General features: G+C 51.5%; 2 protein-coding genes across 4 annotated transcripts in view; one reads left to right on the top strand and one right to left on the bottom strand.

The window, feature by feature from the left end:
- RASAL1 (RAS protein activator like 1) overlaps positions 1 to 18,119 on the bottom strand; it is a 145,797-nt gene extending 127,678 nt beyond the window's left edge. The window contains exons 1-2 of one of the 3 annotated variants that reach the window (XM_030582343.1): positions 17,677 to 18,119; positions 551 to 788 (exon numbers count right to left, since the gene is read on the bottom strand). In XM_030582343.1, coding sequence (XP_030438203.1) covers positions 551 to 615 — 65 coding nt within the window. In that variant the 5' untranslated portion in view covers positions 616 to 788; positions 17,677 to 18,119. Of the gene's footprint in view, positions 1 to 550; positions 1,075 to 17,676 lie in introns of those variants that run through there. The other 2 variants (XM_030582345.1, XM_030582342.1) reach the window with 2 other exon arrangements.
- Positions 7,333 to 27,026, top strand: CFAP73 (cilia and flagella associated protein 73). Its single transcript, XM_030582346.1, has 8 exons — positions 7,333 to 7,706; positions 13,039 to 13,144; positions 14,878 to 14,982; positions 18,039 to 18,239; positions 20,172 to 20,393; positions 23,738 to 23,896; positions 24,285 to 24,420; positions 25,936 to 27,026. Exons 1-7 carry the CDS (start codon positions 7,648 to 7,650, stop codon positions 24,381 to 24,383), a joined length of 951 nt encoding a protein of 316 aa, XP_030438206.1. The 5' UTR covers positions 7,333 to 7,647; the 3' UTR covers positions 24,384 to 24,420; positions 25,936 to 27,026.
- The last annotated feature ends 115 nt before the right edge of the window (positions 27,027 to 27,141 follow it).

Raw genomic sequence — 27,141 nt, 5'->3', positions numbered from 1 at the left:
GGGAGGCAGCCTGGGGGGTTCGAATCTGGCCATGCACCCCGTCACCTCCAGCCCATTTCCTCCTCTCCTCCCTGGGAGGCAGCCTGGGGGGGTCGAATCTGGCCATGCACCCCGTCACCTCCAGCCCATTTCCTCCTCTCCTCCCTGGGAGGCAGCCTGGGGGGTCCCCCAGGCCAAAGTGCATGAAGAGGGAGTCCTGAGCCAACAGGCTGGCTCTGCACAAGCTAACATCTACCCCTGCTAGCCAGGAGCCCCCCACCGCCCCCCAGCACTGGGCAGCAGCCGGAGAGTGGGTCAGTTTACTCCATGGAAATGGAGTCCGGGCACCAGCCAGATGCTCTCAGGGAGGGGCGAGAGCCACGTTACACCCCAAGTCAAGCCTCTTTGGGGCCAGATGCCTCACCCAGCAGCACAGGTGCCGTGAGTGGGAGCCGCACCTGAGGCGGAGCAGCACTGACCCGTGGCCCCCGCCTCAGCCCGGACCGCCGCGACCCAGCTGAGCGCCCTGCAGATGGGACATCACACAGACTAGCACGGGAATCCAACTCACACGTCCTTGGCAGGCAGGCTCCGTCCTTCCACCACCCTGAAATGCAGGGACGTGTTCCGGGCCATCCCCAGCCCAAACTTGGGTCAGTGCTCAGCGGCGGGGCTGATCGTCCCTCGGAACCATCGGCTCGGAGCCGGGGCACTCGCTCGCCTCCTCCGTGGGAGGCTGGTGGGGCGCGGTGCCTTGGGGCGCCTTGCTCCTGCGTCCCTTCTGGCCTCTGACCAGAACAGCAGCTGGTCTAGAAAAAAATCAAGTCTCGCGTAGAAACGTGTCTTGCCAGTGCAACGCCAGGCTGGCAGGTGAAACCGACCAGCCAGCGCCAAAGCCGCCAGTCGCTGTGTCAGTTTCAGTGCAAAGCTCCCGTGCGGCTTCTCTGTGCAGCTCAAGGAGGCTGCCCCCTCCTCTTCCCCATGCACCAGCAGCGGCAAACAGGGCGAGCTGCTGCGAGAGGATCAGTGAACAGCTCCGGCAGCGACAGAATCGTGTCTGCAGCCACAGGTTGCCCGGGGAGAGCAGGCGGAAGCCAGCAGAGTGGAGCTCCCCTGCCTCCTAGCGGCAGCAAGGGGAAATGCTCCCTTCCCTTCCCAGCCAAAGGGGGGAGCAGGGAGCGGGGCAGCTGTCCCCCTCTGCACCCTCCTACGTCAGCTTCAGTGAATTGACATGCACGTCAAGCTGCAACTGTCTGCAAAGGAGCCTCTTCCCCAGCAAGCGTCTGAGGCTCACAGGCTGGGATGGGCTTGCCTGGCTGAATAGAATCAGGGCTGGTGTATTCCGAAGACTGGGGAATAGAGCCAGGTTGGTAGCAGGGCTGCATGCCCCACTCCCAGGCCTGCAGTTTGCATTGGCACTGTGCTTGCCATCACACCAGCATTTTGCCTGGGTGCTGGCAGCCAGCAGAGAGTTTGAGACAAGCTGGCACTGTACGAATTACCCTTGAAAGGGATTAACCAAGTCCCAAATGCCACCCCAGCCTGGCAAAGCTGAACACTCACCATTACACTGGGCACTGCCTAACTCCCTGCCACTTCATCTCACCTTCTCCCCAGGGATCTCCTGCTGCTTTATAAACACTAAAAAAGCCCCACAGCCCCTCTGTGCAGCATCAGTATCCCGATTTTATAGATGGGGAAACGGAGGCACAGGACGAGGCCATGACTTGCCCAAGGTCACCCACCAGAGCAGTGGGAGAGCTGGGAACAGAACCCAGGTCCCCAGCTCAGACCTTATTCACAAACTATCCTCTCTGCAAGAAAAAAAGGGGCCAGTTTCTGCCCACGGTTACACTGGAGTCATCCCAGCAAAGCTCTTGCTGTGTTAACCAGGAGTTGCTGAGAATGGAATTTGGCCCAGGAGGGAGGAAGCCCAGGTGCATTTACTGAAGAATGCTGTTACTATGTCAGTGATCGTGTGGGCACCAAAAGCTTTGGTGGGGAGATAAGCTCGCCAGTGATGGATACAGATGGAATGTGCAGCCTTAAGGACCCAGCTAGAGATCAATCCAGATGGCTCTCAATCAGCCAAGACTGGGCATGATGATGATGGAGGAAGTCCAGGGATGTGTGTATGAGGGAGTGGAAGGGTTATTACCATACCCTTGGTGTGCACCATCCCAGTGCTTCTGCTGCAGCTCTCTCACTGCCCTGAGCTCTGCCTCTGCACCTAATACTCACAAATCTACCAGAAGAATAGCTCCTCTGCCCACCTCCACAGCCCGCTCTGCCATCTGCCACATGCTAGAGCTGAGTGATGACAAGTGGACTCTACCGGCCTGATTCAGTGCCAGCTTACCCCGCTGTAAGTGGGAGTAACTCCACTGGAGTCAGTGCCATGTTGAGGTGCAGCAGGCCAGGAGAGAGAATCAGCTCTGTGTCTCAACATGATTTTTATCTCCTGAATTCTTCCTGCCCCCATATCAGGTCTGCAAAACAGGGAGGAGGACGGATGTTATATAGAGTGTGTGCTGGGAATGGAAGCTGGATAAATAGGCAGCTTCTACAAGTACCCTCTCAACGGCCCAATCCAAAGTCCACTGAAGTCAATAGAAAGGCTCCCGCTGGCTCCAGTGGGCCCAAATTAATACAGGGCCAAGGGTCACGGTGGCAAATTACACCTGTGATCAGAAATCCAACGCCAGCCCAACAGAAGTTCATATCAATCTTGTCTGTCATAGAATCATAGACTATCAGGGTTGGAAAGGACCTCAGGAGGTATCTAGTCCAATCCCCTGCTCAGAGCAGGACCAATCTCCAACTAAGTCATCCCAGCCAAGGCTTTGTCAAGCCTGACCTTAAAAACCTCTAAGGAAGGAGATTCCACCACCTCTCTAGGTAACCCATCCCAGTGCTTCACCACCCTCCTAGTGAAAAAGTTTTTCCTAATATTCAACCTAAACCTCCCTGTGCAACCTAAACCTTCCCCATGCAAACCCCTGATTAAGGAACCCCCTGCCAAGTCTTGGGGAGACCTTAAAAAATACTAGAAGAGCTGAACAAACTCCTACTCCTCCGTCCCATGATTTCAATGTCATTGCTGATTGCTACCTGGACAGATTGTCCCTTCCCGTGGGGGCAGGAAACCTTGAGGAGCTGAGCTGGCAGAGTTTCTCCTCAAGGAAGAAGGATAGAGGGGCCTGTGGAGATTGCAAGGGGTGTAGCAGGCTACCCTAAGCTCCTTCTCTGCTGCTGTGACTCAGAACAGATGTCAAGAGACCATGCCTGGAGCCACCAAGCAGCACCATCTGTGTTGGTCATTCTGGGAGCCAGAGAGAACCAGAGAGTCTGTCTGTCTCTAGCAACCTCAACAAGCATCTTCCCTCCCCTTTGTGTTCGTAACCACTGAGTCCATCTTGTGTCTTCCTTATCCCAAGGGGCATTTGGGATGCAACTCCCCCATCCCCACACATCACCAGAACCCATGGGGATAGGTCCTGCTGAAAGGCTTGCCGGCTTTTGCTGTCAGGGCCCTATCCCACCCTGACAGCATGGCTCCACCGATAGTCCCTCCCTACAACCTCAGCTGCAGTCTGATGGCAGGGATCAGGCCCACATATATTTTTGACTCAGTAGTACTCCTCTGACTATTGAATAAGGATTGGTCCCTTGTACTACGGTGTGTAGAGCTATGAACTGGCAACACCCTAGATTTCTGTGTCCTGCACTTTTAAATTGCTAAGAACTCTTGTCTTTGAAGACAGCAGTCGTGTTCCTGTGGGAGATCCACACACTAAGACCAATCTTATTTAACCTTTTTATTACTGACCTTGGCACAAAAAGCAGGAATGTGCTACTAAAGTTTGCGGATGACACAAAGCTGGGAGGTATTGCTAACACAGAGAATGACCGGGATATCCTACAGGAAGATCTGGATGACCTTGTAAACTGGAGTAATAGTAATAGGATGAAATTTAATAGTGAAAAGTGCAAGGTCATGCACTTAGGGATTAATAATAAGAATTTTAGTTATAAATTGGGGACACATCAGTTGGAAGCAACAGAGGAGGAGAAGGACCTTGGAGTATTGGTTGATCACAGGATGACTATGAGCCGCCAATGTGATATGGCTGTTAAAAAAGCTAATACGGTTTTAGGATGCATCAGGTGAGGTATTTCCAGCAAAGATAAGGAGGTGTTAGTACCGTTATATAAGGCACTGGTGAGACCTCACCTGGAATACTGTGTGCAGTTCTGGTCTCCCATGTTTAAGAAGGATGAATTCAAACTGGAACAGGTTCAGAGAAGGGCTACTAGGATGATCCGAGGAATGGAAAACCTGTCTTATGAAAGGAGACTCAAAGAGCTTGGCTTGTTTAGCCTAACCAAAAGAAGGTGGAGGGGAGATACGATTGCTCTCTCTAAATATATCAGAGGGATTAATATTAGGGAGGGAGAGGAATTATTTAAGATTAGTACCAATGTAGACACAAGAACAAATGGGTATAAACTGGACACTAGGAAGTTTAGACTTGAAATTAGACGAAGGTTTCTAACCATGAGAGGAGTGAAGTTCTGGAACAGTCTTCCAAGGGGAGTAGTGGGGGCAAAAGACATATCTGGCTTTAAGACTAAGCTTGATAAGTTTATGGAAGGGATGGTATGATGGGATAGCTTAATTTTGGCAACTGATCTTTGATTATCAGCAGGTAAGTACACCCAGTGGTCTTTGATGGAATGTTAGATGGGATGGGATCAGAGTTACTGCAGAGAATTCTTTCCTGAGTGCTGGCTGGGGAGTCTTGCCCACTCGCTCAGGGTTTAGCTGATCGCCATATTTGGGGTCGAGAGGGAATTTTCCTCCGGGGCAGATTGGCAGAGGCCCTGGAAGTTTTTTGCCTTCCTCTGCAGCGTGGGGCATGGGTCACTTGCTGGTGGATTCTCTGCAGCTTGAGGTCTTCAAACCACAATTTGAAGACTTCAATAACTCAGACATAGGTTAGGAGTTTGTTATAGAAGTGGATGGGTAGGATTCTGTGGCCTGCTTTGTGCAGGAGGTCAGACTAGATGATCATATTGGTCCCTTCTGACCCTAAAGTCTATAAGTCTATCTAGAGAAGTTCTTTAGACTAAAAACGCATGGCTGTTCTTTGTGTGTGCCTGGACTAAATGCACATAACTTATTTGTCTCCCTACTGAATTCCTGGAAGTCAGCTGTGGATGTATTTTCATTGTCAGTCAGTAGCCCAGCCCAGTGATTTCCCAGGAGCATTTGGCACATTTCAGCTCACTACCATGGTAATACAGCACCTTAGATTGGTATGCCACTATATGTGACTACAGCAATCCGGATATGAAGAGATTACAACTATTTACACACGGATATTGTGCATCAGCAATGATGCAGAACAAAATGGAGCAAAGTCTATGAATGGGCAGCAGGTGCCACGTGAGAAACTGACAAATCTTTCTTTCAAAAGCAACTCTTCCAGAGTGCATTTTATGCTTATTGCAATTAATTAGTAATTAATTATGACTAAAGACCCAAGCATGAAACAGGATATTTCTTTCTTTCTTCCCTCCTGCTGTATATTCCTTTCCTAAAGTCAGAGAGCCAAAATCAGAGATGACTCTAACCTGGAGTCATTTAGGCTCTGATTCTCAAAGGTATTTAGGTGAAAGCAATAGGCATTAGGCACTTAATTACCTTTGAAAATTTGGACCTTATACCTCCTTCAGCCTCTGTCAGCCCCAATCCCCAGCATATAGCTCACATCTTCAGGTTGCTGTAATGGGATTCTACTTGTGCTGACAGTCATCCCTAGTGCAGCTGCAGGGATGCCAGCCAGCTGAAATCTAGTTAATAAAAAAAAGTTAATTGTTTCATTGCACTGGATCTCCCCTTGCCAATTTTTGTGGCTTTATAAATCACATTTTCTGTTTTCAGGAAGTTTTGTATTTCCCCACTTTCTAGAAGGACACACAAGTGAGATGAAATCGCCAATAGCAAAACAGCCCAGGTCATTATACACACAGTGGCTACCAATTCCAGGCACCTTTTTTGGCAGTTAGAAACCTAAATACCTTTGTGGCTCCAGACCTGAGCTCCTACAACCGCAGAAGAAATCAACAGAAGCTCTGGATGCCCAGAATGTCTGAAAAATCAGGCTCAGATTGAATCAGGTTGAGTGCCCCAAAACTGAGGTCTTCTGTAAGTGCACCAAGCAAACAGAGTGAAAGAAATGTAATTTTTAAGTGGAAAGTGTCTCTAACTGAGACAACCCAGTCGTGAGAAGGCATTGGCTGAGCAATGCAGATAAAGATTTGTGCATGCAAGTATGCCATGTAATACAGAACAAGGGATGAGGATTCCTTAACATGTCACAATATATAGGTAGGACGGGTTCTAAATCAAACAAACATTCTCCAGGTGGAGAAATAGTCTTTACAAAGCAATCGGCTAACAGTACTCTGTATTTTTAAGATAGGCTAGGGATGCAGCATAGACCTGCAAGGAGTCAATAACAGGGCTAGCCCAATGACTGGGGCTTCTAAGTCTATGGTAATATTGTAATAAATATGGTAATAAAAACATGAGAACAGCCATACAGGGTCAGACCGAAGGTCCATCCTGCCCAGTATGCTGACAGTGACCAGTGCCAGGTGCCCTAGAGGGTGTGAACCTAACAGGTAATGATCACGCGATCTCTCTCCTGCCGTCCATCTCCACAAATTAATACTAAATACCAAAGCCAGTGGTGAGCCAGTCTTGTTAGTTTATCCCAGTGATTTATGGGAAGAAGGCCAGCCCAGTGGTTAAGGTACTAGACTGAGAGTCAGGTTCAGTTCCCTGTTCCACTACAGACTCCTTGTGTGATCTGTACAATGGGAGTAACAGCACCGCCCTACCTCACAGGGGTGTACGTGGAAGATTGTGAGTTGCCTGGATAATCCAGTAGTGAGGGCCAGATAAATGGGCTCAGATCTTAGGATCACATTTCAACGGCAGACCAGAGCCCCATTAACTTCAGTACTGGCACACAGGGCTCTGCCCATATAAATCTGACTGCAGGACCTATCTATCTTTAGCACATATGCCTCCCATTTCCGTAGTGTCTGGGCACCTCTCACTCTTTCAGATATTTATCCACAGTTACCTGCTCATAAGGCTTCAAGGGGGCACCTGGTGTTATGGCACGCTGCGGAGGAGGCAGGCATGTCACAGGGGAGCCACTCACAAGGTCCTGCAGCTGCAGCCTAAGTTAAACCAGGTGCTGTAGCAATCATGCAAACCAGACAGAAGAGAAGAGAAGAGAGGGAAACCCCCGGCCAGGGGAGGGAACAGACTCGTTTACAGGGGGCTACACTTTCCCTTGCTGCCTCCCTCCTGCAAATAAATCCGCATGGTTAGGACGGTTTTGTGGCTCCATCTTCCCTGCACGAGATGTTCTCTAGACTCTCCTGCAGCGAGGCGTGGAAGGGAAACTTTACAGGGCTCCGGGATTCGGAACGCGTGACCATGGCAACAGAACGTTGTGCTGACCGTCTCCTTAGCAACGGGCGGGCGCTGCTCCCTGCCTTGCCCCTTTGCAGGCGCTGGGACGGCAGCCGGGGGCCCACGGCTCCCCATTCCCTGAGCCGAGGGTCCCTGCGGGGGGCTGGGCCACGATGGCTTTCGAACTGGAAGAATATCTGCGGGCAGCTTTCCGGGACAAGCTGCTGCTGCCGTGAGTAAGAACCTTTGCCCCCTACTTGCAGGTAGCTGCTTGTGTGTGAAGGGGTCTCCGCTTGTGTAGCCAGGCCCCCTGTAGAGATATGAAGGCACTGGCAGATCTCTGCTCAAGAAGCATGGTAGGGGTAGGCCGCTCTTGGCTCAGGCCCTCGGGGGAGTAGTCTTCCTGCTGATACTAATAGCAGTGGGTGTCTTTATTTGGGTAGCTGGAGGGATGGCTAATTCTTGGGTTTTGTGCCAGCAAGAAAACACTTAGCAGATGCTTCCTGGAGTGATTCTCGGTGGCCTGTTCTAACCCTTCTTGTTGATCAGGGCTGGAATTCTGCCAGCACTACATAGGGTCCCAAGTAGAACTGTGCAGAGAACGCAGATTCTGTTTTGTGGAGGATTTCAATATTACAGCATTTGGTTTCGTTCCAATTCGGAACAAAAACCCCAACAGCTTTGAAGTTCTCCATGAAAGTGAATGGAGCCCTGACCCAGTGCCCCAAACCTTGGTAGTCCTGGAGACCTGGCCCTCTGGCAGGGGGCTGGACTCTCTGGCTGCCCTGGAGATGCACACCCTGCAAAGTCCTGAAATTCCACCTGACACAGTAGTCTGCATGACTGGCTGCTCCAGGGTGGTGAAGCCTGGGCTTAGTTGGCAAGAACCCAGGCAGGTTTCTGCTGAAAGCCTGCCTGGGTGCTGCCGGTACTTTGGTGTAATCAGACTGGCTCTGCAAAACATTCCAACTTAGCCAAATTAGCAAATTCCACCCAGCTATTTAATTTTTCCAGCCAACTCTCATGATTTTGTCATGAGTCTCATGATAATTATTGTTTTCCTTAAAGCCCCAGCTCCTGGAGTCAAGTGGATATATGATTATTTCAGCCCTCATTCTTAAAGAAAAAGTAAATTTCAAGCCCTTGTGGCTGTGGAGAAAGCTTCAAAATATGACCCCAGTGCACCCTAAAGGCTCAAAAAGCAGAAGGCAAATAAAAATATCCCCAAACCTATTATTTTTACATAATCTCATGATTTGAAAGCCAGTCTCATGATTTTTGGTGAGCTTGGCTCCTGCTCTTTAAACATTTCGGGTTGGCAATACAGGGGGTGCAAAGTTGAAGATGGAACCAGGGTCAGAGGAAGTGGGTATGGGGCACTGGAAGCACTCCACAGAAAAGCAAACACAAAGCTTCATCTGAGTTTTCTAGAAGTGTTGTTTCCTGCTCCTGGGGATGTGGTGAACATTTGATCTTGTACCAAACAAGCTGTTGTCTGCACTCAGGAATCAGAAGGCCTGGTTATAGAACAGGTTAGGAGCATGTGATGATCCCATCTGCTGCCTGCATATGCTTCCCTTGGCTGCACTGTGGTGTATTTTAAGCAATTCCCTAAGCCGGGCTCACGCTTCATATTTTACATCCACGTATGTCAAAGCAAGGAGGGTGAGTATCACAGCCCTCGTTTTACAGCTTGGTAAACGAAGGCCCAGAGCAGTGGAGGTACTGACTTACCCCAGGTCATGCAGCAGATTAATAGCAGAATCTAGACTGGAACCATTGTTGCCTAGCGCCCAGTCTGGTGTCCTGTCCACCCAATCACACTGCCTCACTTGAATGCAACATTGCTAGCCTCATGCATTAAAAACACAGGGGTCAGGCGTTGTGATTTTTAAGCCAATTAACGTTGGGCCCTTCCTATTTGCTTTCTGGTGTCTGAGTCTGTAGGACACACTTGCTTCACATTTTCAAGCTTTTCTCAGCAGCCATAAAGGCTAGGAAATTTAAAAAAAAAATCTGGATTCTCAGGCAATCTCATGACTCCAGCAGCTGCGGCTTTAAGAAATATACTAAAGATAGTGAGACTTGCAGCTACATTGCACCTGTTGGGAACAGAGCTTAGTAAAGCCTAGGTCACTTTCATGAGACCAGTACTGGAATACCGCATCCAGTTCTGGTGTCCACGGTTTGAAAAGGATGTTGGAAAATAGGAGGGGTGCAGGAGAGCCACAAAAAAGATTTGTGGCCTGGAGAAAATGCCTTGCAGCAAGAGTTTTTAAGAGCTCAATTACAAAGAAGATTGGGGGTAACTTGATTAGTGTTTAAGGACCTTTGCAGGGAGAAAATCCTGGTTACTAAGGGCTGCTTAGTCTAGTGGAGAAAGGCTGAAGAGGAACCAATGGCTGGAAGCTGAAGCCAGACACATTTTTAGCAATGAGGGGGATTGTCCATTGGAAGTAGCTATGAAGGGAAGCGGTGCAATCTCCGTCTCAAGACTGGAAGCCTTTTAGGAAGATTTGCTTCAGGCAGACAAGTTATTGGATCAGGGTGGGGAGTAACTGGGTAAACTTCTCTGGCCTGTGTTACACAGGAAGTCGGACTAGATGATCTAGTGATCCCCCCGGCAAATGAATCTTCTACACTGCCAGTCCAAACTACAGCATGGCAGGCAGCTGTGTTGTAACAAGAGCCTCCAAACAGTAAAGGCGAATAGATACAGCTCAACCCCCAAACATTACGTAACCATATTCTTTGGGTAGTACCCAGTTCTGATAAGTTTTGGGGTTTTTTTCCCCCTCCAGTTTGGCCACATTTGTCTAGCCAATCAAGTCTCCCTGAGTTGAGTCAGTTCTATAGGGACTCAGATGAGAGTGCATAGCCACCAGTTTTCTGTGCATAGGAAAAAGGGAAAACAAACAATTAGCTTTGCCTTCTAATCTGCTACCCAATCAGGGCGTAATTTGTAAACATCCCTTGCTGTGATTCCCATCTCAAGCACTGAGAGCAGGCTTTTAAAACAGAGGGACACCAGGAGTGACTTGTTATGCCTAAACTCTTGCTCACTGCAGCGGGAACCCTGGTTGGGTTCATGCCACTTTATAGCACATGAAGCTGCTCCCTCTGAAGTTGGTGGCAGCAGGGTGACAAAACTCTCGTAAGCTTTGCCTGCCTGTGCAGCCACCCACATTATCTTGTGGGGAGCATTGTACTAGGAGTGTTCCTCTTTTGTGTGTGCACATGTGTTCGTGCATGCTTATGTGACAGCCACTATCTTGGCAAATACATCAGAGATTGAAACAGGGACTTCCAGTGCTAACAGCATGAACTGCTACATCTTCGCTGGGGCAGTAACAGACTCATATCTCCTGTGGATTGGATGTAGGGAGGGACCTGTAGCGCACTCTTTGATTAGGTGTAAAGCCATTAGTAATCTTGACATGTAAATTGCCATTCGGTATCAGAGTTAACACGCAGATTGCAAGGAGTGGGATCAGTTTACATGCCTCAGAGCTATTGTTTCAGGCTGCTGCAGACTCAGACAGATGGCACAACGTTGGTTCACATTCTTTGCCGTCATAAATGCTAAAGACTTTTTTTTTTAAAGCAACAACATCAACTTAGTAATCACTCCTCTGTCTGACCTCCTCTAATATAAATAACACCTAAAAGGACTATAACTATGTAAGCAGGGCTTGCCCTGCCAGAGCACCCTTCTGTGGCTGGCCACAGTGCAACAAGCAAGTCCTTCCTTGCTTTCCCCAGCAGTGGCCAGCACCAGCTGAGTTGCCCATCTTCTCCACCACAGACCAGACCAATGGTTACCTTCTCCGCCCGGGGAAAAGAACGTTGTCCCTTTCAGAGGCTAATCCAAACCCTGCAGCCTGGCATCATTTAATAGTTTCAGCCACCAGCAGATCCCTCAAAGTCAGACCATTCTACCCCTCCGAGCAGAATACGTAAAAATGCAGCAGCTCTCCAGCCCCACTCATATTCCAGGGCTCCCCCTTCTGGCAATTGTCTGTGCTGCTTACAACTCTCCTGCAGCCCTCAAGTCCTTGCAAGAGGGCTCCTTGTATCCCTCCGCTGCCCAGTCCCTTTGCCTGCAAGTCCTACCCCTGCCCATGGGAATCTCCCTCCAAAATCCAGGCTTGGTCTGCTCTGCCTGAGCTGGTTCTTCCCCTTTACCAAGGTGCCTCTGCAGGAGCCAGCTACTCAACAGGCTTTTCCTGCTCTGACCTGTTAGCACTCAACTACTGCTCCTTCCTGCTCCCCTCGCTGAGCTGCTGCCTGGTCCTTTAGAGAGGCCAGGTGCTCTCACTCAGGGTTGCCAAGTGTCTGGTTTTCGACAGAACACCTGGTCAAAAAGGGACCCTGGCAGCTCTGGTCAGCACTGCTAAAAGTGCAGGTAGCAGCACAGTGGGGCTAAGGCAGGCTCCCTGCCTGGCCTGGCTCCATGCAACTCCAGTGGCTGGCATGTCTGGCTCCTAGGCACAGGGGTGGCCAAGTGGCCTCTGTGTGATACCTTTACACTGAGTGCCAGCTCTGCAGCTCACCCTGGCTGGGAACTACAGGCACAGGCAGTGTACAGAGTTCCCTGGCCCCTCTGCCTAAGAGACGGACAGGCTGGCCACTTCTGGGAGCCACCTGAGGTAAGCGCCACCTGGCCAGAGCCCGTACCCCAAACTCCTCCTGGGCCCCAACCCCCTGCTCCAGGTTGAAACCCCCTCCTTCAGCCTAGCCCCCTCACAGCCCTGAGCCCCTTTCTACACCCTGAACCCCTCATTTCTGGCCCCATACTGGAGCCCGCACCCCCTCCCACACCCCAACCCTGCACTCAGGCCCCTGCACTCAGACAACCCTGCACTCAGACTCTTGCTAGAGGTGAGCTGGACCTATTCCTTCTTAAAAGGCCAGTCACCCTGTGACAAATTGGAAGAGATTTGGGAAAAGAGCTCTCGCCTTTTTTTTGGTTTCAGTTTGTTGCTTTGGGCCCAGTCAAGCTTGCTGTTGCCCTGCACGTTTGTTAAGGAGTCACTTTTCCCTGTCGTTTCTCTAACAGTAACATGAGAGAGAAAAAACTAGTTTTAAAACCAATTGGAAACCTGTGATTGTAAAACCACAATCTCTGTTTGGGCACCGGGCAGGCTCTGGATTAGAAACCAATTTCAGCTCGTCCTCTGGGATAGATCGGGATGGAACTGGGGGAAAAATTAGTACTCATGGCTCTGTGTTCCCCCAAGGCCAGCCCTGAAATTAGCTAGGTTGCCTGCTGACTGTGCATCCCTTGACATGAAAGCGTTACATTTGGTGGCCACTGAGGAGAAGAGCTGGCATGTGGAGCTGCAGTGGCCCAGCCCACATCAGGGGGTCCAAGTAAACATGTGGCATTTGCAGTAAGGACAAGTGTGGAGCCCTTCTATCTCAGTGGTTCTGTACCCAGTCCGGCATGCCTTTTTCGGCCCCCCGGGTGCCACTGATGGCAATGGAGGCTGAAGAGGAGTTAGCAGAGTTCCACCAGGGCCAGGTATGGGGCTGGCACTCTCCTATTTGTTCCTCCCCTGCAGGAAAATGCCTGAAAGAGAAGATGACTACCTGACCCCTGCCACCCGCCTGCTGGAGAAGAGGAGGGAGCTAGCAGAGGTGGAACAAGCCCTGTTGGCACAGAAAGAGGTAAATCCAGCTGCACAGGGCTGTGCCTGTTAACTTGAGGTTCATGATTCCTAAATGGTGGGGTTCCTGGGTGGGCAAGGGGTGCTGCTGGGGGCATCAGAGCCTCGAAGGAGGTTGAGAATGCAAAGCGAGTCCTTACTGTTTTCATGTCACTGGGGTTGCACTGTGGGGAGTGGCTGGTCACTTCCTGAGGGCTCAAGGGCAGGAGGAGAGATGCACAATGCAATTAATGGAGAAAACTCCTGCTTTAAAGACACCCAACATCAGTGGACTGAAGCTGGTTGGGAAAAATGCTTCCCCCACCTCCCCACAGAAAATTGCAGTTCAGAGAAAATTCAAATAACCAAAAGATTTTGGCCCAAACCTGAAAAGTTTAACAGCAAAAAATGTTGCTGCAGTTTGTAAAGCACTATGGGTTACTTTGGTGTACCGGTGTAGATTACAATAAATGTGATTTTGCCCAGCGTTGATCGGCCTATTAATCTGATATGCCACAGTGTGGCCAAGTATGTACATAGCAAGAGAGAGAGAACAGTACAAAATACTTTGGTGATGTAATAATAGTTACAGAAATAAAGAGCAGAGAACAATTAAACAGGACATTTAGAGAATTGTGTAATAGAGAGAGAGATTTAATGTAATGGCCGAGCAGCGGCAGGGGAGAGGAACTAAGAGATGGGCAAGGGAAAAAAGCATTCAGATGAGATTTTAAGAGTTGGCAAGTCAGTTAATGAGATGGCACTGCTGCAGAGGAGAAGGCCCCTGCACCAGCAGTGGCCATCACTGGATCCTCGGTATTAGATCAAATGTGTCAGTAAATGGTTTGGATGGAACCTAGAATGTTGTTTAACAGGGGTTTGTCCTGACTTATAAGGCCCCTCACTCTGTCCCCAGGCTCCCCACCCCTCAGACTCCCACATATGCTCTGTGCTGCAGGCCAGGTATTCCTGCATAGACCAAGGTGTGTATTTTGTTCTGTGACTATACAGCTTCTAGCAGTGGGGTCCTGCTCCGCTAGGCATTACCATGATACAAATAACTGTTACTAACAAGGTCCAGATCCTCAAAAGTATTTAGGTGCCTAATTCCCATGGAAGCCCCCAGTCTAGCAGGCAATGCAGCTGGATATTCAGCTACACTGTGACTGCCGTGGCTGACTCCAAGGGACAGTGACAATGGCAGTGCACTGGTCTACCCATGCAGCACTGATAACGCTGGCCAATCCTTTGGACATGGAGCCACAGGGGATTAAGATGAAACTGGGACTAGATCCACCAGAATGCCAGGGAGGGCTTTGCACAGCATTTAGTCAGCACTCCGCTCCTTGGTTCTGTATAACTGCTGCCACTTGGGCTGATAGCAAGGCAGGAACCTGGGACCTTCGGTGCTAAAAGCATGATTCTCTGCTGCTTGTGCTGAAGGGCTAACTCCCTCTGTTGGTAGCACTAGTAGGCTTGTATCCTTATATGTGGATGAGCCATTAGAAGGAGACAGTAACGCCCACATTCTGGCAGCATGTTACCCTCACTCTACAGAACACTCAGCATTAGGCAGACTTGCTGCTCCTGCACTGCAGGGGATGCAGCTTTGAAGCCCTCTCTTCCCAGATGCTGAGCCCCCTCACCCAAGCCCAGGTGTTCTGAGGGTCCTTGCCCCCCCTGCTGGTGAAGGCTCAGGAAGGATTGCTTGGGCTGGCCCCACCTCCTGACTGGCCTTGTCCTGGCCTCCTGTAGGAGTTCCAGATGAAGATGGAGAGCCTGCAGCAGCGCCAGAAGGAACTGCAGCACAAGGAGGGGCAGTTCAAGGAGGCTATCTTCAAATTTGACAAGTTCCTAAAGGTACAAGTCCCACATGAAGATCCTGGGGCCGGGAGGAAAGCCTGCTGGCTGGGGTGGAGATGGACTGTACCCGGAAGGTATTGCTCTTGCCAAATTAAACTACAGAGCAGGCATGTGTCAAATCCATTTCCACTGGATCATAGACTCAATCATAGGACTGGAGGGGACATCGAGAGGTCATCTAATCCAGTCCCCTCACTAATGGCAGGACTAAGTATTATCTAGACCATCCCTGACAGGTGTTTGTCTAACCTGCTCTTAAAAACCTCCAATGATGAAGATTCTACACCCTCTCTCGGCAGTTTATTCCAGTGCTTAACTACTCTGTGACTTAGGGCTGGTCCACACTACGGGGGGGAAATCAATCTTAGATACGCAACTTCAGCTACGTGAATAACGTAGCTGAAGTCGAATATCTAAGATCGGATTACTCACCCGTCCACACCGCGCGGGATTGATGTTCACGGCTCTCCCTGTCGATTCCGGAACTCCGTTGGGGTTGATGGAGTTCTGGAATCGATATAAATGCGCTCGGGGATGGATATATCGCGTCTAGATTAGACGCGATATATCGATCCCTGAGCAATCGATTTTAACCCGCCGATACGGCAGGTAGTCTGGACATAGCCTCAGGAAGTGTTTCCTAATGTCCAACCTAAACCGCCCTTCCCCCAATTTAAGACCACTGCTACTTGTCCTATTCTCAAAGATTGAGAATAATTTTTCTCCTTCCTCCTTGTAACAGCCTTTTATGTACTTGAAAACTATTACGTCCCCTCTCCATCTTCTCTTCTCCAGACTAAACAAACCCAATTTTTTCAATCTTCCCTCATAGATCATGTTTTCTAGACCTTTAATCATTTTTGTTACTCTTCTCTGGACTTTCTCCAATTTGTCCACATCGTTCAGGAAATGTGGTGTCCAGAACTGAATGCAATACTTCAGTTGAAACCAAACTCAGCGCAGAGTAGAGCGGGCAAATTACTTCTCGTGTCTTGCTTACAACACTCCTGCTAATACATCCCAGAATGATGTTTGCTTTTTTTTTCCCCCAGCAGTGTTACACTGACTCAGATTTAGCTTGTGGGTCTCTATAACTCTCAGATCCCTTTCCCAGTACTCCTTGCGAGGCAGTCAGTTCCCATTTTGTATGTGTGCAACTGATTGTTTCTTCCTAAGTGGAGTACTTTGCATTTGACCATATTCATTTTCATCCTATTTTCTTCAGACCATTTCTCCAGTTTGTCCAGATCATTTTGAATTGTAATCCTACCCTCCAAAGCATTTGCAAATCCTCCCACCTTGGTATCATCCGCAAACTTTATAAGTGTACTCTCTGCCATTATCTAAATCATTGATGAAGATATTGAACAGAACTAGACCCCAAACTGATCCCTGTGGGACTCCACTTGTTATGCCCTTCCAGGATGACTGTGAACCACTGATAACTACTCCCTGGGAATGATTTTCAACCAGTTTTGCACCCACCTTATAGCAGCTCCATCTAGGTTGTATTTCCCTAGTTTGTTTATAAGAAGATCACGCAAGACAGTATCAAAAGCCTCATTTAAAATCAAGATATACCACGTCTACCACTTCCCCCCATCCACAAAGCTTGTTACCCTGCCAAAGAAAGCTATTTGTTCTTGATAAATCCATGCAGACTGTTACTTATCACCTTAGTATCTTCTAGATGTTTACAGATTGATTGCTTAATTATTTGCTCCATTATCTTTCCAGGTACTGAAGTTAAACTGCCTGGTCTGTAATTCCCCGAGTTGTCCTTATTCCCCTTTTTATAGATAGGCACTAGATTTGCCCTTTCCAGTTGTCTAGAATCTCTCTCGTCTGCCGTGACTTTTAGCTGAGACATTAGTGATTATCTTCAATCTCCTCAGTCAGCTCCTTGAGTGTTCACCTGATGAATTCCATAGAAGACATCTAAGGGTATGTCTACGTCTACAATTTTGCAGCGCTGGTTGTTACAGCTGTATTAGTACAGCTGTATAGGGCCAGTGCTGCAGAGTGGCCACACTTACAGCAACCAGCACTGCAAGTGGTGTTAGATGTGGCCACACTGCAGCGCTGTTGGGCGGCTTCAAGGGGGGTTCGGGGAACGCGAGAGCAAACCGGGGAAGGAGACCAGCTTCACCGCGGTTTGCTCTCGCGTTCCCCGAACCCCCCTGCAAACCGCAGGGAAGGAGACCTGCTTGCTCGGGGGTTCGGGGAACGCAAGAGCAAACCGGGGAAGGAGACCTGCTTGATTACCAGAGGTATGCTGGGATACCTGCTTATTCCACGGAGGTCAAGAAAAATGCTGGTAAGTGTCTACACTTGATTACCAGCGCTGGATCCTCTACACCCGAGACAAAACAGGAGTACGGCCAGTGCTGCAAACAGGGAGTTGCAGCGCTGGTGATGCCCTGCAGATGTGTACACCTCCTAAGTTGCAGCGCTGTAACCCCCTCACCAGCGCTGCAACTTTGTGATGTAGACAAGCCCTAACTTGTCTCAGTAATTTTTAACTTGTTCTTTCCCTATTTTAGCCTCTGATCCTACCTTGTTTTCATTGGTGTTCATAATGTCAGAGGTTCAATTGCTAAGAACCTGTCTGGTGAAAACAAAGTCATTTAGCACATCTGCCATTTCCCTCATCATCCAAATTCCTCGGCACATCCAGGCAGCACTAATTACCTCAGCTACAGAGTCTTGCAGCTACAGGGATCCAATCTGGGCTCTGCTCTCGGCCATATGCTTTGGTTCCAGACTCTAGGTGCATTTGGATCCAGGGTTCTGGTTCTGCCCGTTTCTGATTCCCTAATAAACACAAACAGTGCAACTTATCAGTGGGGATTGAATCAGGGAGCTTCTGCTTTAGATCCAACAGCTTCAGCTAAAGGAGCAGCTTCTCCAGCAAGGTGTCAGTAGAAGGTTGTTGCTCTGCGAACACACAACCCTCTGGTGTGGCAGCAGTGCTACACAACAAGCATGCGGATCCAGTGTGGTGGAGAGCTTGCCCTTTGACGTTACCTGGTTCCCTGTGTTGTGGGTGGCAGGACAATGACTCCAAGCGGAGCCGGGCGCTGCACAAAGTGAGTGAACAGCGGAAGCAGGTGGTGCAGAAGGCTGTGGAGGCCATGCGGTTGCGCCAGGAGATTGCCCGGCTGCTCGTGGAGAGGGACAGGCTGCAGCGGCGCCTGGAAGCTCATGCCATCTTCTGGAGCTACCTCCAGGCGGTGTTGGAGAAGACCGAGCAGGTGAGGGGGGACTCTGCAGGGAGCTGCTGGGGGGGAGGGTCAGGAGCAGGGAGCACTATCTGTCTCTAGATACCCCCATGCCAACTTCCCCACTCCCCATTTTCTACCTGATCACCTCCCCAGCTCTGCACTGCCCCCTTCCCAGTTACTGACTTTCCCTGTGCTGAAAAGCACCCTGATACCCCCTGCGAGTGCTCAGTCGCTCCCCAACTGCCAGTCCCCAGACATGTGCTGGCATTTCCCCTCCCGCAATGCCCTGACCCACTGTTGTTACCAAGCCACCCTGACCTCCAGTGCCAGTAACAAGTGACCTGAGTCCTGCTTCTAGGCCACAGCATCTGACAGTCACAACCTCCCCTCAGCTGCAGCACCCCTCACCCCACTCCCACGCACCCTCTCACGGCCGCAGCACCCTGCCACACACTCCCCCGCACCTTCTCACGGCCGCAGGACCCCATGCCCCTGCAACTGCCCCGCACCCCCTCACATCCACGGCACCATCCCTACCACAACTGCCCTGCACCCCGTCATGGACACAGAACACTGTCACCCACAACTGCCCCTCATGGCTGCAGCACCCCCCACTCCAGTACCCCATGCCCCCTCATGGCCAGAACACACCCTTCACTCATAGCTTCCCCTCAGGCTGCAGTACCCCCCACACAACTAACCCACACCCCCTCAAACCGTGGCATCCGTCACCCACAACTGCCACACACTCCCTCACAGCTATGGCACCCCCCCACCCCACCCCCACAGCTGCTCTGTGCCCCTTCATGCCATGGCACCCATCCCCCACAATTGCCCTGTGCCTCATCAAAGCCACAGCACTTTCCCCCACAACTGCCCCGAGCCCCTTCACGGCCACGGCAGCCGTCACCCACAGGTGCGTTTCACAGCTGCAGCACCTGTCCCCCCACAACTACCCCATGCCCCCTCATGGCTGCAGCACCCCATCACCTATAACTACCCCTCACAGCTGCAGCACTCCCCCTCCTCGCCCCAATTGCTCTGTGCCTCATTAAGGCCACAGCACTTTCCCCCACAACTGCCCCGCATCCTCTCACAGCTGTGGCACCTGTCACCTACAACTGCTCCCCACAACTGCAACCCCCCCCAACTGCCCCATGCACCCTCACGGCCGCAGCTCCCCCCCTCCCACACACACACACAACTGCCTCACGCACTCTCACAGCTGCAGCACCCCCCACAACTGCCCCATGCACCTCCTCATGGCCGCAGCATCCTTCCCCCACAACTGTCCTGTGCCCCCCACGGCCCCACCACTCCTCAGAGCTGCAGCACCTGTCACCACAACTGCCCTGGTCCTCTCAGCCAGAGCAGCCTCCCCACCCCCGCCAAGTGCCCTGATCCCTCCCCAGCTGATGTCCTTGGGGAGGTTTGTAGCCTGAAACTGGTGGTGCTGAAACAAGCTAACCCTGCCCCTTAGTGGGTGAAGAGGTGGCCTCTCCTGGGAAAAAGTGCTGGAACACGCCATGGCCTCTAGGAAAGCCACTAGGCCCCTCAGGCTCGACCCAGCCACTCAGTAACCTCATCTGTGGGGCAGGGCCCCAGTGCAAGGAGTAGAGTGAGAGGCCGCTGGTTCTGGCTCAGATCCCAGTGACCCACGGTGACTTGGACACTCCACTCAAACCTGCTAGAGCAAGGTGCACAAGGCATGCTGGTGCACCAGAGATCTTGGGGCGGGGGGCAGGCAGGGAATGAAGCATCACAGCGTGGGGGAGGTCCCTGACCGGATGTAGAGATGCACTCAGCGTAACAACGGGATAGCCCTGCTCATTCAAAACCAGCGTAACCCCTCTCTTACGCCACCTGTGAAAGGGACTCCATTCCCAGGCTGCAGGCCTGCCTCTCTGTCCCGAATGAGCACCTCTAACCCTCTGCCTTCCCCACCGTCCCCTCCCCGGGCAGTTCCAGGAAATCCAGGCGCTGATTGACCGCTTCAGGACACTGACTGCCACCAACGTGTCGCTGGTGCAGCAAGACCTGGGGAGCCGGGAGGCCATGGCGGAGAAGCAGGCCCAGCTCCAGCAGTACCTGGAGCAGAGCAACAATGAGATCATGCAGCTCAACAACCAGCTGGCCGTGCTGCAGGCCCAGCAGGAGCAGGCCCGGGCCAAGGTGCACCAGTGGGTAAGTGGGGAGACTATAGCCCTCTGGCATGCCAGGGGCAGAGGGGCGGAGGACTGTTAAGAGGCTCCACTGGCCCTATGAAACTGGGGCATGGGGCAGTTTCTTAGCGGCTCCTTCAGCATTGTGGGATGTGTGGCCAGGTCACAGGGGTGCTCTCAGCCTCCATCAGTGGCCCCAGTGACACTCCCACACCACTTCCATGATGGGCCCTGCTGCCTGCCCTACCCTGAGCTGGAGGGGGTATTGGCCACACCCTGCTCTGCCGTCCCTCCCCAGCTGGGCCCTTGCTTGCTGCCAGCACGGCGGGGCTGGCAGTCTGCCCAGAATGGCTCCTGCCCTCCCCCTCGCTTTCCCTAAAGAGAACGTGTGACTCCTGGGGGTGGGGGCAGTGGGCTGGGCCTGGTTCCTGCTGGGATCGCGCCAGCCTCGCCCATGCAGCATGCTGGTGCCTCCAGTGAGCAGGCTGGAGAGCAGGTGGCTGGTGATGCAGCCCCTGTGAGCAGGGTGCTGAGGGAGGGATGGGGGTGCAGCAGGTGCAGAGCAAACACTGCAGGGGTAGGATCAGACCAACTTGGCGTGTCTATAATACACAGGCCTTGGGTGGCAGGCCAGCCCTTGCCCACAGACAACCTGCCAACCTGAAACATATTCTCACCAGTAACTGCACACCGCACCATAATAACTCTAGCTCAGGAACCAATCCATGCAACAAACCTCGATGCCAACTCTGCCCACATATCTACACCAGCGACACCATCACAGGATCTAACCAGATCAGCCACACCATCACTGGTTCATTCACCTGCACATCCACCAATGTAATATACGCCATCATATGCCAGCAATGCCCCTCTGCTATGTACATCGGCCAAACTGGACAGTCTCTACGGAAAAGGATAAATGGACACAAATCAGACATTAGGAATGGCAATATACAAAAACCTGTAGGAGAGCACTTCAACCTCCCTGGCCACACTATAGCAGACCTTAAGGTGGCAATCCTGCAGCAAAAAAAACTTCAGAACCAGACTTCAAAGAGAAACTGCTGAGCTTCAGTTCATCTGCAAATTTGAAACCATCAGCTCAGGATTGAACAAAGACTGTGAATGGCTTGCCAACTACAGAACCAGTTTCTCCTCTCTTGGTTTTCACACCTCAACTGCTAGAACAGGGCCTCATCCTCCCTGATTGAACTAACCCCGTTATCTCTAGCTTGCTAGCATATATATACCTGCCCCTGGATATTTCCACTACATGCATCTGAGGAAGTGGGTATTCACCCACGAAAGCTCATGCTCCAAAACGTCTGTTAGTCTATAAGGTGCCACAGGATTCTTTGCTGCTTTTATAATACACTAGCGCTTCTGTTAGGCCCAGGCACGAGCCTGCAGGGTGCATCATCCACCAACCCCCTCCCCCCCCCTTCAGAAGCCTTGGTGGGGGGATGGAGCCCAGTGCACATCAGGCTCTGTCATGCCAGCTTCTAGCATGAAGAGCATCTTCTAGGCAGGCTCTGTCTGTGGACCCTCCACCCCCCGAGGGACCTGTGAGCTGAAGTGGCTTCCTGTTGTCCACTGGACAGGGTGTGGGCGTGGGTCTCCATTACTCACCAGGCACAGCCCTGTGGGCTGCACTAGAATGAGGTCACCCCAGGTATTAGCACTTGTGCCTCTCTGGGAGGATTTGAATTCAGGACTGTCCGAGTGCAGAGTAGGGACGCGTGCGTGCCCCCAGCTGGAGGCTGCTCTGTCTCACAGCTGGTGCCATGGGGCTGGGTGCTGGGTGCTGCTGCAGGGTGCCATGCCCACAGGACAGGAAGTGCAAATGGACAGCTGGGCTCAGCCAAGTAGGAGCCAGGATGCTGGGGTTCTGCTCTCAACTCTGCTGCTGGTGTGCGGCCTGGTCCTGAGCAAGCTGCCCCCTTCCACCCTACACGAAGTGGGGATAATCCATCCCTACTTCCCAGGGCCGGGCCGAGGCCTGGTTCACATACGGGGATGCTGCCAAGGGGGAACGAAGGCAGCGCCCCATGGTCAGAGGGCACAAAGAGGAACTCGAGGCAGCATTGCTGGGGATGGAGCAACTGATCAAAGAATCGGCTGTGGGAGGGAGACGAGCCCAGTCAGTGAGGAAGGGGACAACTATCGCTGGGCTGTGTGGCCATAACCTAGTCCTGGTGCATGGCGACTGCTGGCTGGGTATCACTGCTCTAGCGAGGGTGCTGAGAGAGTATTGGTTGATCGCAGGATGACTATGAGCCGCCAGTGTGATATGGCCGTTAAAAAAGCTAATGCGGTTTTAGGATGCATCAGGCAAGGAGCTGTTAGTACCGTTTTATATAAGGCACTGGTGAGACCTCACCTGGAATACTGTGTGCAGTTCTGGTCTCCCATGTTTAAGAAGGATGAATTCAAACTGGAACAGGTACAGAGAAGGGCTACTAGGATGATCTGAGGAATGGAAAACCTGTCTTATGAAAGGAGACTCAAAGAGCTTGGCTTGTTTAGCCTGGCCAAAAGAAGGTGGAGGGGGATATGCTTGCTCTTTATAAATATATCAGAGGGGTTAATATTAGGGAGGGAGAGGAATTATTTAAGCTTAGTACCAATGTGGACACAAGAACAAATGGGTATAAACTGGACACTAGGAAATTTAGACTTGAAATTAGATGAAGGTTTCTAACCATTAGAGGAATGAAGTTCTGGAACAGCCTTCCAAGGGGAGTAGTGGGGGCAAAAGACATATCTGGCTTTAAGACTAAGCTTGATAAGTTTATGGAAGGGATGGTATGATGGGATAGCTTAATTTTGGCAATTGATCTTTGATTATCAGCAGATAAGTATGCCCAGTGGTCTGTGATGGGATGGGATCTGGGTTACTGCAGAGAATTCTTTCCTGAGTGCTGGCTGGGGAGTCTTGCCCACATGCTCAGGGTTTAGCTGATCGCCATATTTGGGGTCGGGAGGGAATTTTCCTCCAGGGCAGATTGGCAGAGGCCCTGGAGGTTTTTCACCTTCCGTTGCAGCGTGGGGCACGGGTCGCTTGCTGGTGGATTCTCTGCAGCTTGAGGTCTTCAAACCACAATTTGAAGACTTCAGTAACTCAGACATAGGTTAGGGGTTTCTTATAGAAGTGGATGGGTAGGGTTCTGTGGCCTGCTTTGTGCAGGAGGTCAGACTAGATGATCATATTGGTCCCTTCTGACCTTAAAAGTCTATGAGTCTCCTCCAGTGCTATAAGGCAGATGCGCTGCTTGGCTGGGGCAGGCCATTTGGGGAACGCGGAGTGGGATGCAATGCATGTGACAAGGCATCCCATAACCCTCTGCTCCAATCTCAATGCAGGAGTCCAAGTGGACTGAGATCCAGAACACAGCCGCCAAGAAGACCCTGCAACTGGGGCAGATCAAGATGGCTACCCTCAACCTCTTCCAGCTGGTGACAAAGCAAATGAAGCTGCAGGTGGACGTCCCCCTGGAGGACACTGAAACCCAGCTCGACACGGTCAGAGATGCAGCCGCCCGCTCTGCTTCGTGGCATTTGGCTTTCCCCAGCCCTACACTCTGAGATGCTCGCTGTGGAGACCAAACGCAGCCTACAGCCAATGCTTCTGCACCATCCTGTACAGCGCCTCCCACTGGAAGAGCTTGAGACTGGAGTAGCCAATACTCCTGTCCTGCTCCCTGCAGTGCCCCTCCCTGGGACAGGACAGGCCTAGTAGCTGTGGGCCCCTCTGTACCTGAGGCCACTACAGGGAGTGGGCCATACTATTTGCTACAGCCGCCCCTGCTGGGATTTCTCCTCCTTTTAAGGCTTGCCGTGTTTTCAGGACATCACTGGCTGGATCCAGGTAAAGTTCCTTTCTAAAGCAGCTGTGATCTGTCTCCATCAGGTTCAGCTCTGCATGCTCGACCTGGCTGACATCCTTGCTGACCTCCGCAAAGTGGACCCTGCACCTGCCATACAGCCCTCGCCTGCTGCTGCCAGCTAAGCCACTCAGCATCCTCCCAGCTGCACCCACCTCCACTGTGAGTTTGCTGCTGATGCTGGCTTTGGGCAGCCCTGACTTCCACCCTCTTCCCCCACCTGCCTGAATGTAGCTTGCACCTTGTGTTACGAGTTCAGGCCTGTGGCTTATTGCTGCTCTCAAGGGGGCTAAGCCTCATATCACTGACTCACTATCCTCCAAGTCACCTACAATTCCTGCCCCACAGGAGTGTACCCTGCATTGGCTCAAAGCACCAGCCCAGCAGCCTGATCTAGGCAGGAATGAAGGCAGCATTTCCCCACCTACACCTCAATTTATGCAAAGATCACAGACACACTTGCCAATCTGTGCAGAGACCAACACAGTCAGTGTTAGATGGGCAGGTGGGTGGAGGGCAGGCACTGGGGAGTTCCCCCACAGTACATGTCCTACAAATTACCCACTAAACTTGTGACCCTGCATTTGACTGCAGAAGGTACCACTCACAGCTGCTCTTTCCAGCCGGACACTGATGGCAGGGAGATGCTGGGGAGTGTCATGCCTGAAATTAACAAACCCACCCCGCTGACCATAGCGACTGGCAGCGCAGGAACCATGGGCAGGGGCTGACTGAACCATGGCTCCTGAATGCCCCCGTGTTTGAGGGAACCTGCTGGGGTCAATCCTGCTCAACCATGGTTGGGAGCTACTAGCACCTCCCATTTTCCAGTGGCCTGGAAGGGCCCTGGGTCACGGAGCCCAGGCCCTGCTAGTGCAGCAGCCCCCTCACATCAGCCCATTGACAAACTTCCAGAGCTCCAGCTGTCTGATTGTTTTGAGCCCCTGCTCCTCAGGGGGTGGGGATGGGAGGCTGGTCCAGAACCTCTCTCCTCTGATGGTTAGAAACCATTTTCTCTTTCCAGCGTCAGTTCACCCCATACCCTGCACCAAGCCCGGGCTGCAGCTGTGTTTGCAGCACCAGTCGGGGGAGCTGTGCTGCAGGTTGTGACTGATCCCACTGGCCAGCATCCCCAGGCTGAGTACCACCCTGCTGCTAGTGAAACGGTGGGAGGTACTGTGGACAAAGCCTGCATTCGAAAAACAACTCAACCGTGATGGTGAGCCCATGTGATGGCCAGCATCCCCGTGGCTGAACTGGAACCCTCTGGAGCTGACCACAGCTGGGACTCCACCTTGAGCTGATGGGCCAAAGGGCCCAAGCTGGAGCTGTAGGACGCGTATTGGCTTTGGCCCAGGCACACAGAGCTATGATACAGCCTGACCCCTGGTCAGACCCTGCTCTGCACCTCTTGTGGTTCCTGCCTGTGGAACAATAACCATCTTTATATACCTGGTACTAAAGTCTGGGTCTTTGATCCTAGCCCTGTGCACACTGGCAAAAAAACCCAAAAAAACCCCACCATGCTGGAACATGATCCTATCCTAGCAGTGCTTATGCCTCGTTGCTTGTGTGGTAGAAAGGGCCTAAGCCAGGTGGGCTCACATGGCAACTGGAAGGCAGAGCTGGCTGCAGCTTCCCCTGCACTAAAGCATCCATTTGTCTTCTCTGTTCCAGCTCCATAGACCTTGTGCTAACAACCACCAGACCTTTGTCAGAGCAGTTTCCTCTCCTGCTGCCCCATGGAATCCCCACACCTGCAGCCTTTGCCATGTGCTATGGCCACTTCTACAGACACAACCTCCTCTCAGCCAAATGGACAGGCCCAACGTCAGGACTTTGCTGCTTTGGGGAAGGCTCCTGAAGTGCATGGGACAGAAGTCAGTGAGCTTCAGGTATTTCTAGCCATCAACTCTTCCTATAGATGCACCGTTAACCCCGAGGGCTGGAGTCTTCCAATCTTCTTCTGGAACATCAGGACCTATGTAGAATGTGCAGCCCCTCTGGGGAAATACTTCGCTCCATCCTTCAGCAATGCAGGGATTAAAGCAGCAAGAGCCTGACCCAGTTTAAAACACTTCATCACCTCCTTGATTTAGTTTAAACAAAGTTCCAAAATCCAAACTGTGCGTTCACAACAGCTGGGGCCAAACTAGCCTGAGTCAGTTTCCCCAGCCCCTGTCTCCTTAGCCTGGGGACAGATATCCCTTTAGGCTGTTCTCTGCGTTGCACACACAGCAAGGAGGTTGAAAGACAATAGCAAAAATTGTTTATTGGAGGCTATTATTTACATTAACTTTTGATACAAAGCTTAGTTCAGTTTAGGCTAGGAAGAGAGACCGCGTTTTAAAAGCAAGTCAAACTCTGCTCAATTTCCCCACTTTGCATACTGCCATGCAGCCCTGAGTAAGAGAGAACAGCTGAGGGGACTCAGGAAGCATTTAAAGTCTCAAGCAAGTAATGTTTTCCTCACTGCAGGTGGCTGGCTCAGGGCCTACACATGGTGCCTCTTGCCACCTGCACTGTTATAGGTAACACTGGATTGCAGAAGTATCTCTAACTGTCCCAGTTCGTACTGGCCATATTGTGGCTGCCCATTGCACCTTCATTCATTTTCCTTCGGGGACATCCCTTCATCTTTTTATGTGCCAAGAGTAGAGCACCTCACATAGCTGGTATTATCAGAGGAGAAAAACACCCCCCAGCTCCTCTGGAGAAAGCATGTGTGCAGTTTGAGGCTCTTTATTAAAAGGGGGATTTTCTGATCATCTCTTGATCTAGCATTGGCTTCTCTTTGTGGGAGCGCCACCTACCACACAACTGACATAGCTGGGAGGGGATGGTGTGTCACAGGCAAGAGGGAGCTTGGAGGACACTTACTAC

Source organism: Gopherus evgoodei, chromosome 13 (genome assembly GCF_007399415.2).
Source record: "Gopherus evgoodei ecotype Sinaloan lineage chromosome 13, rGopEvg1_v1.p, whole genome shotgun sequence".
NCBI lineage: Eukaryota > Metazoa > Chordata > Testudines > Testudinidae > Gopherus > Gopherus evgoodei.
The sequence above is the reverse complement of the archived record's forward strand: the minus strand, read 5'-3'. Positions and strand labels throughout refer to the sequence as shown.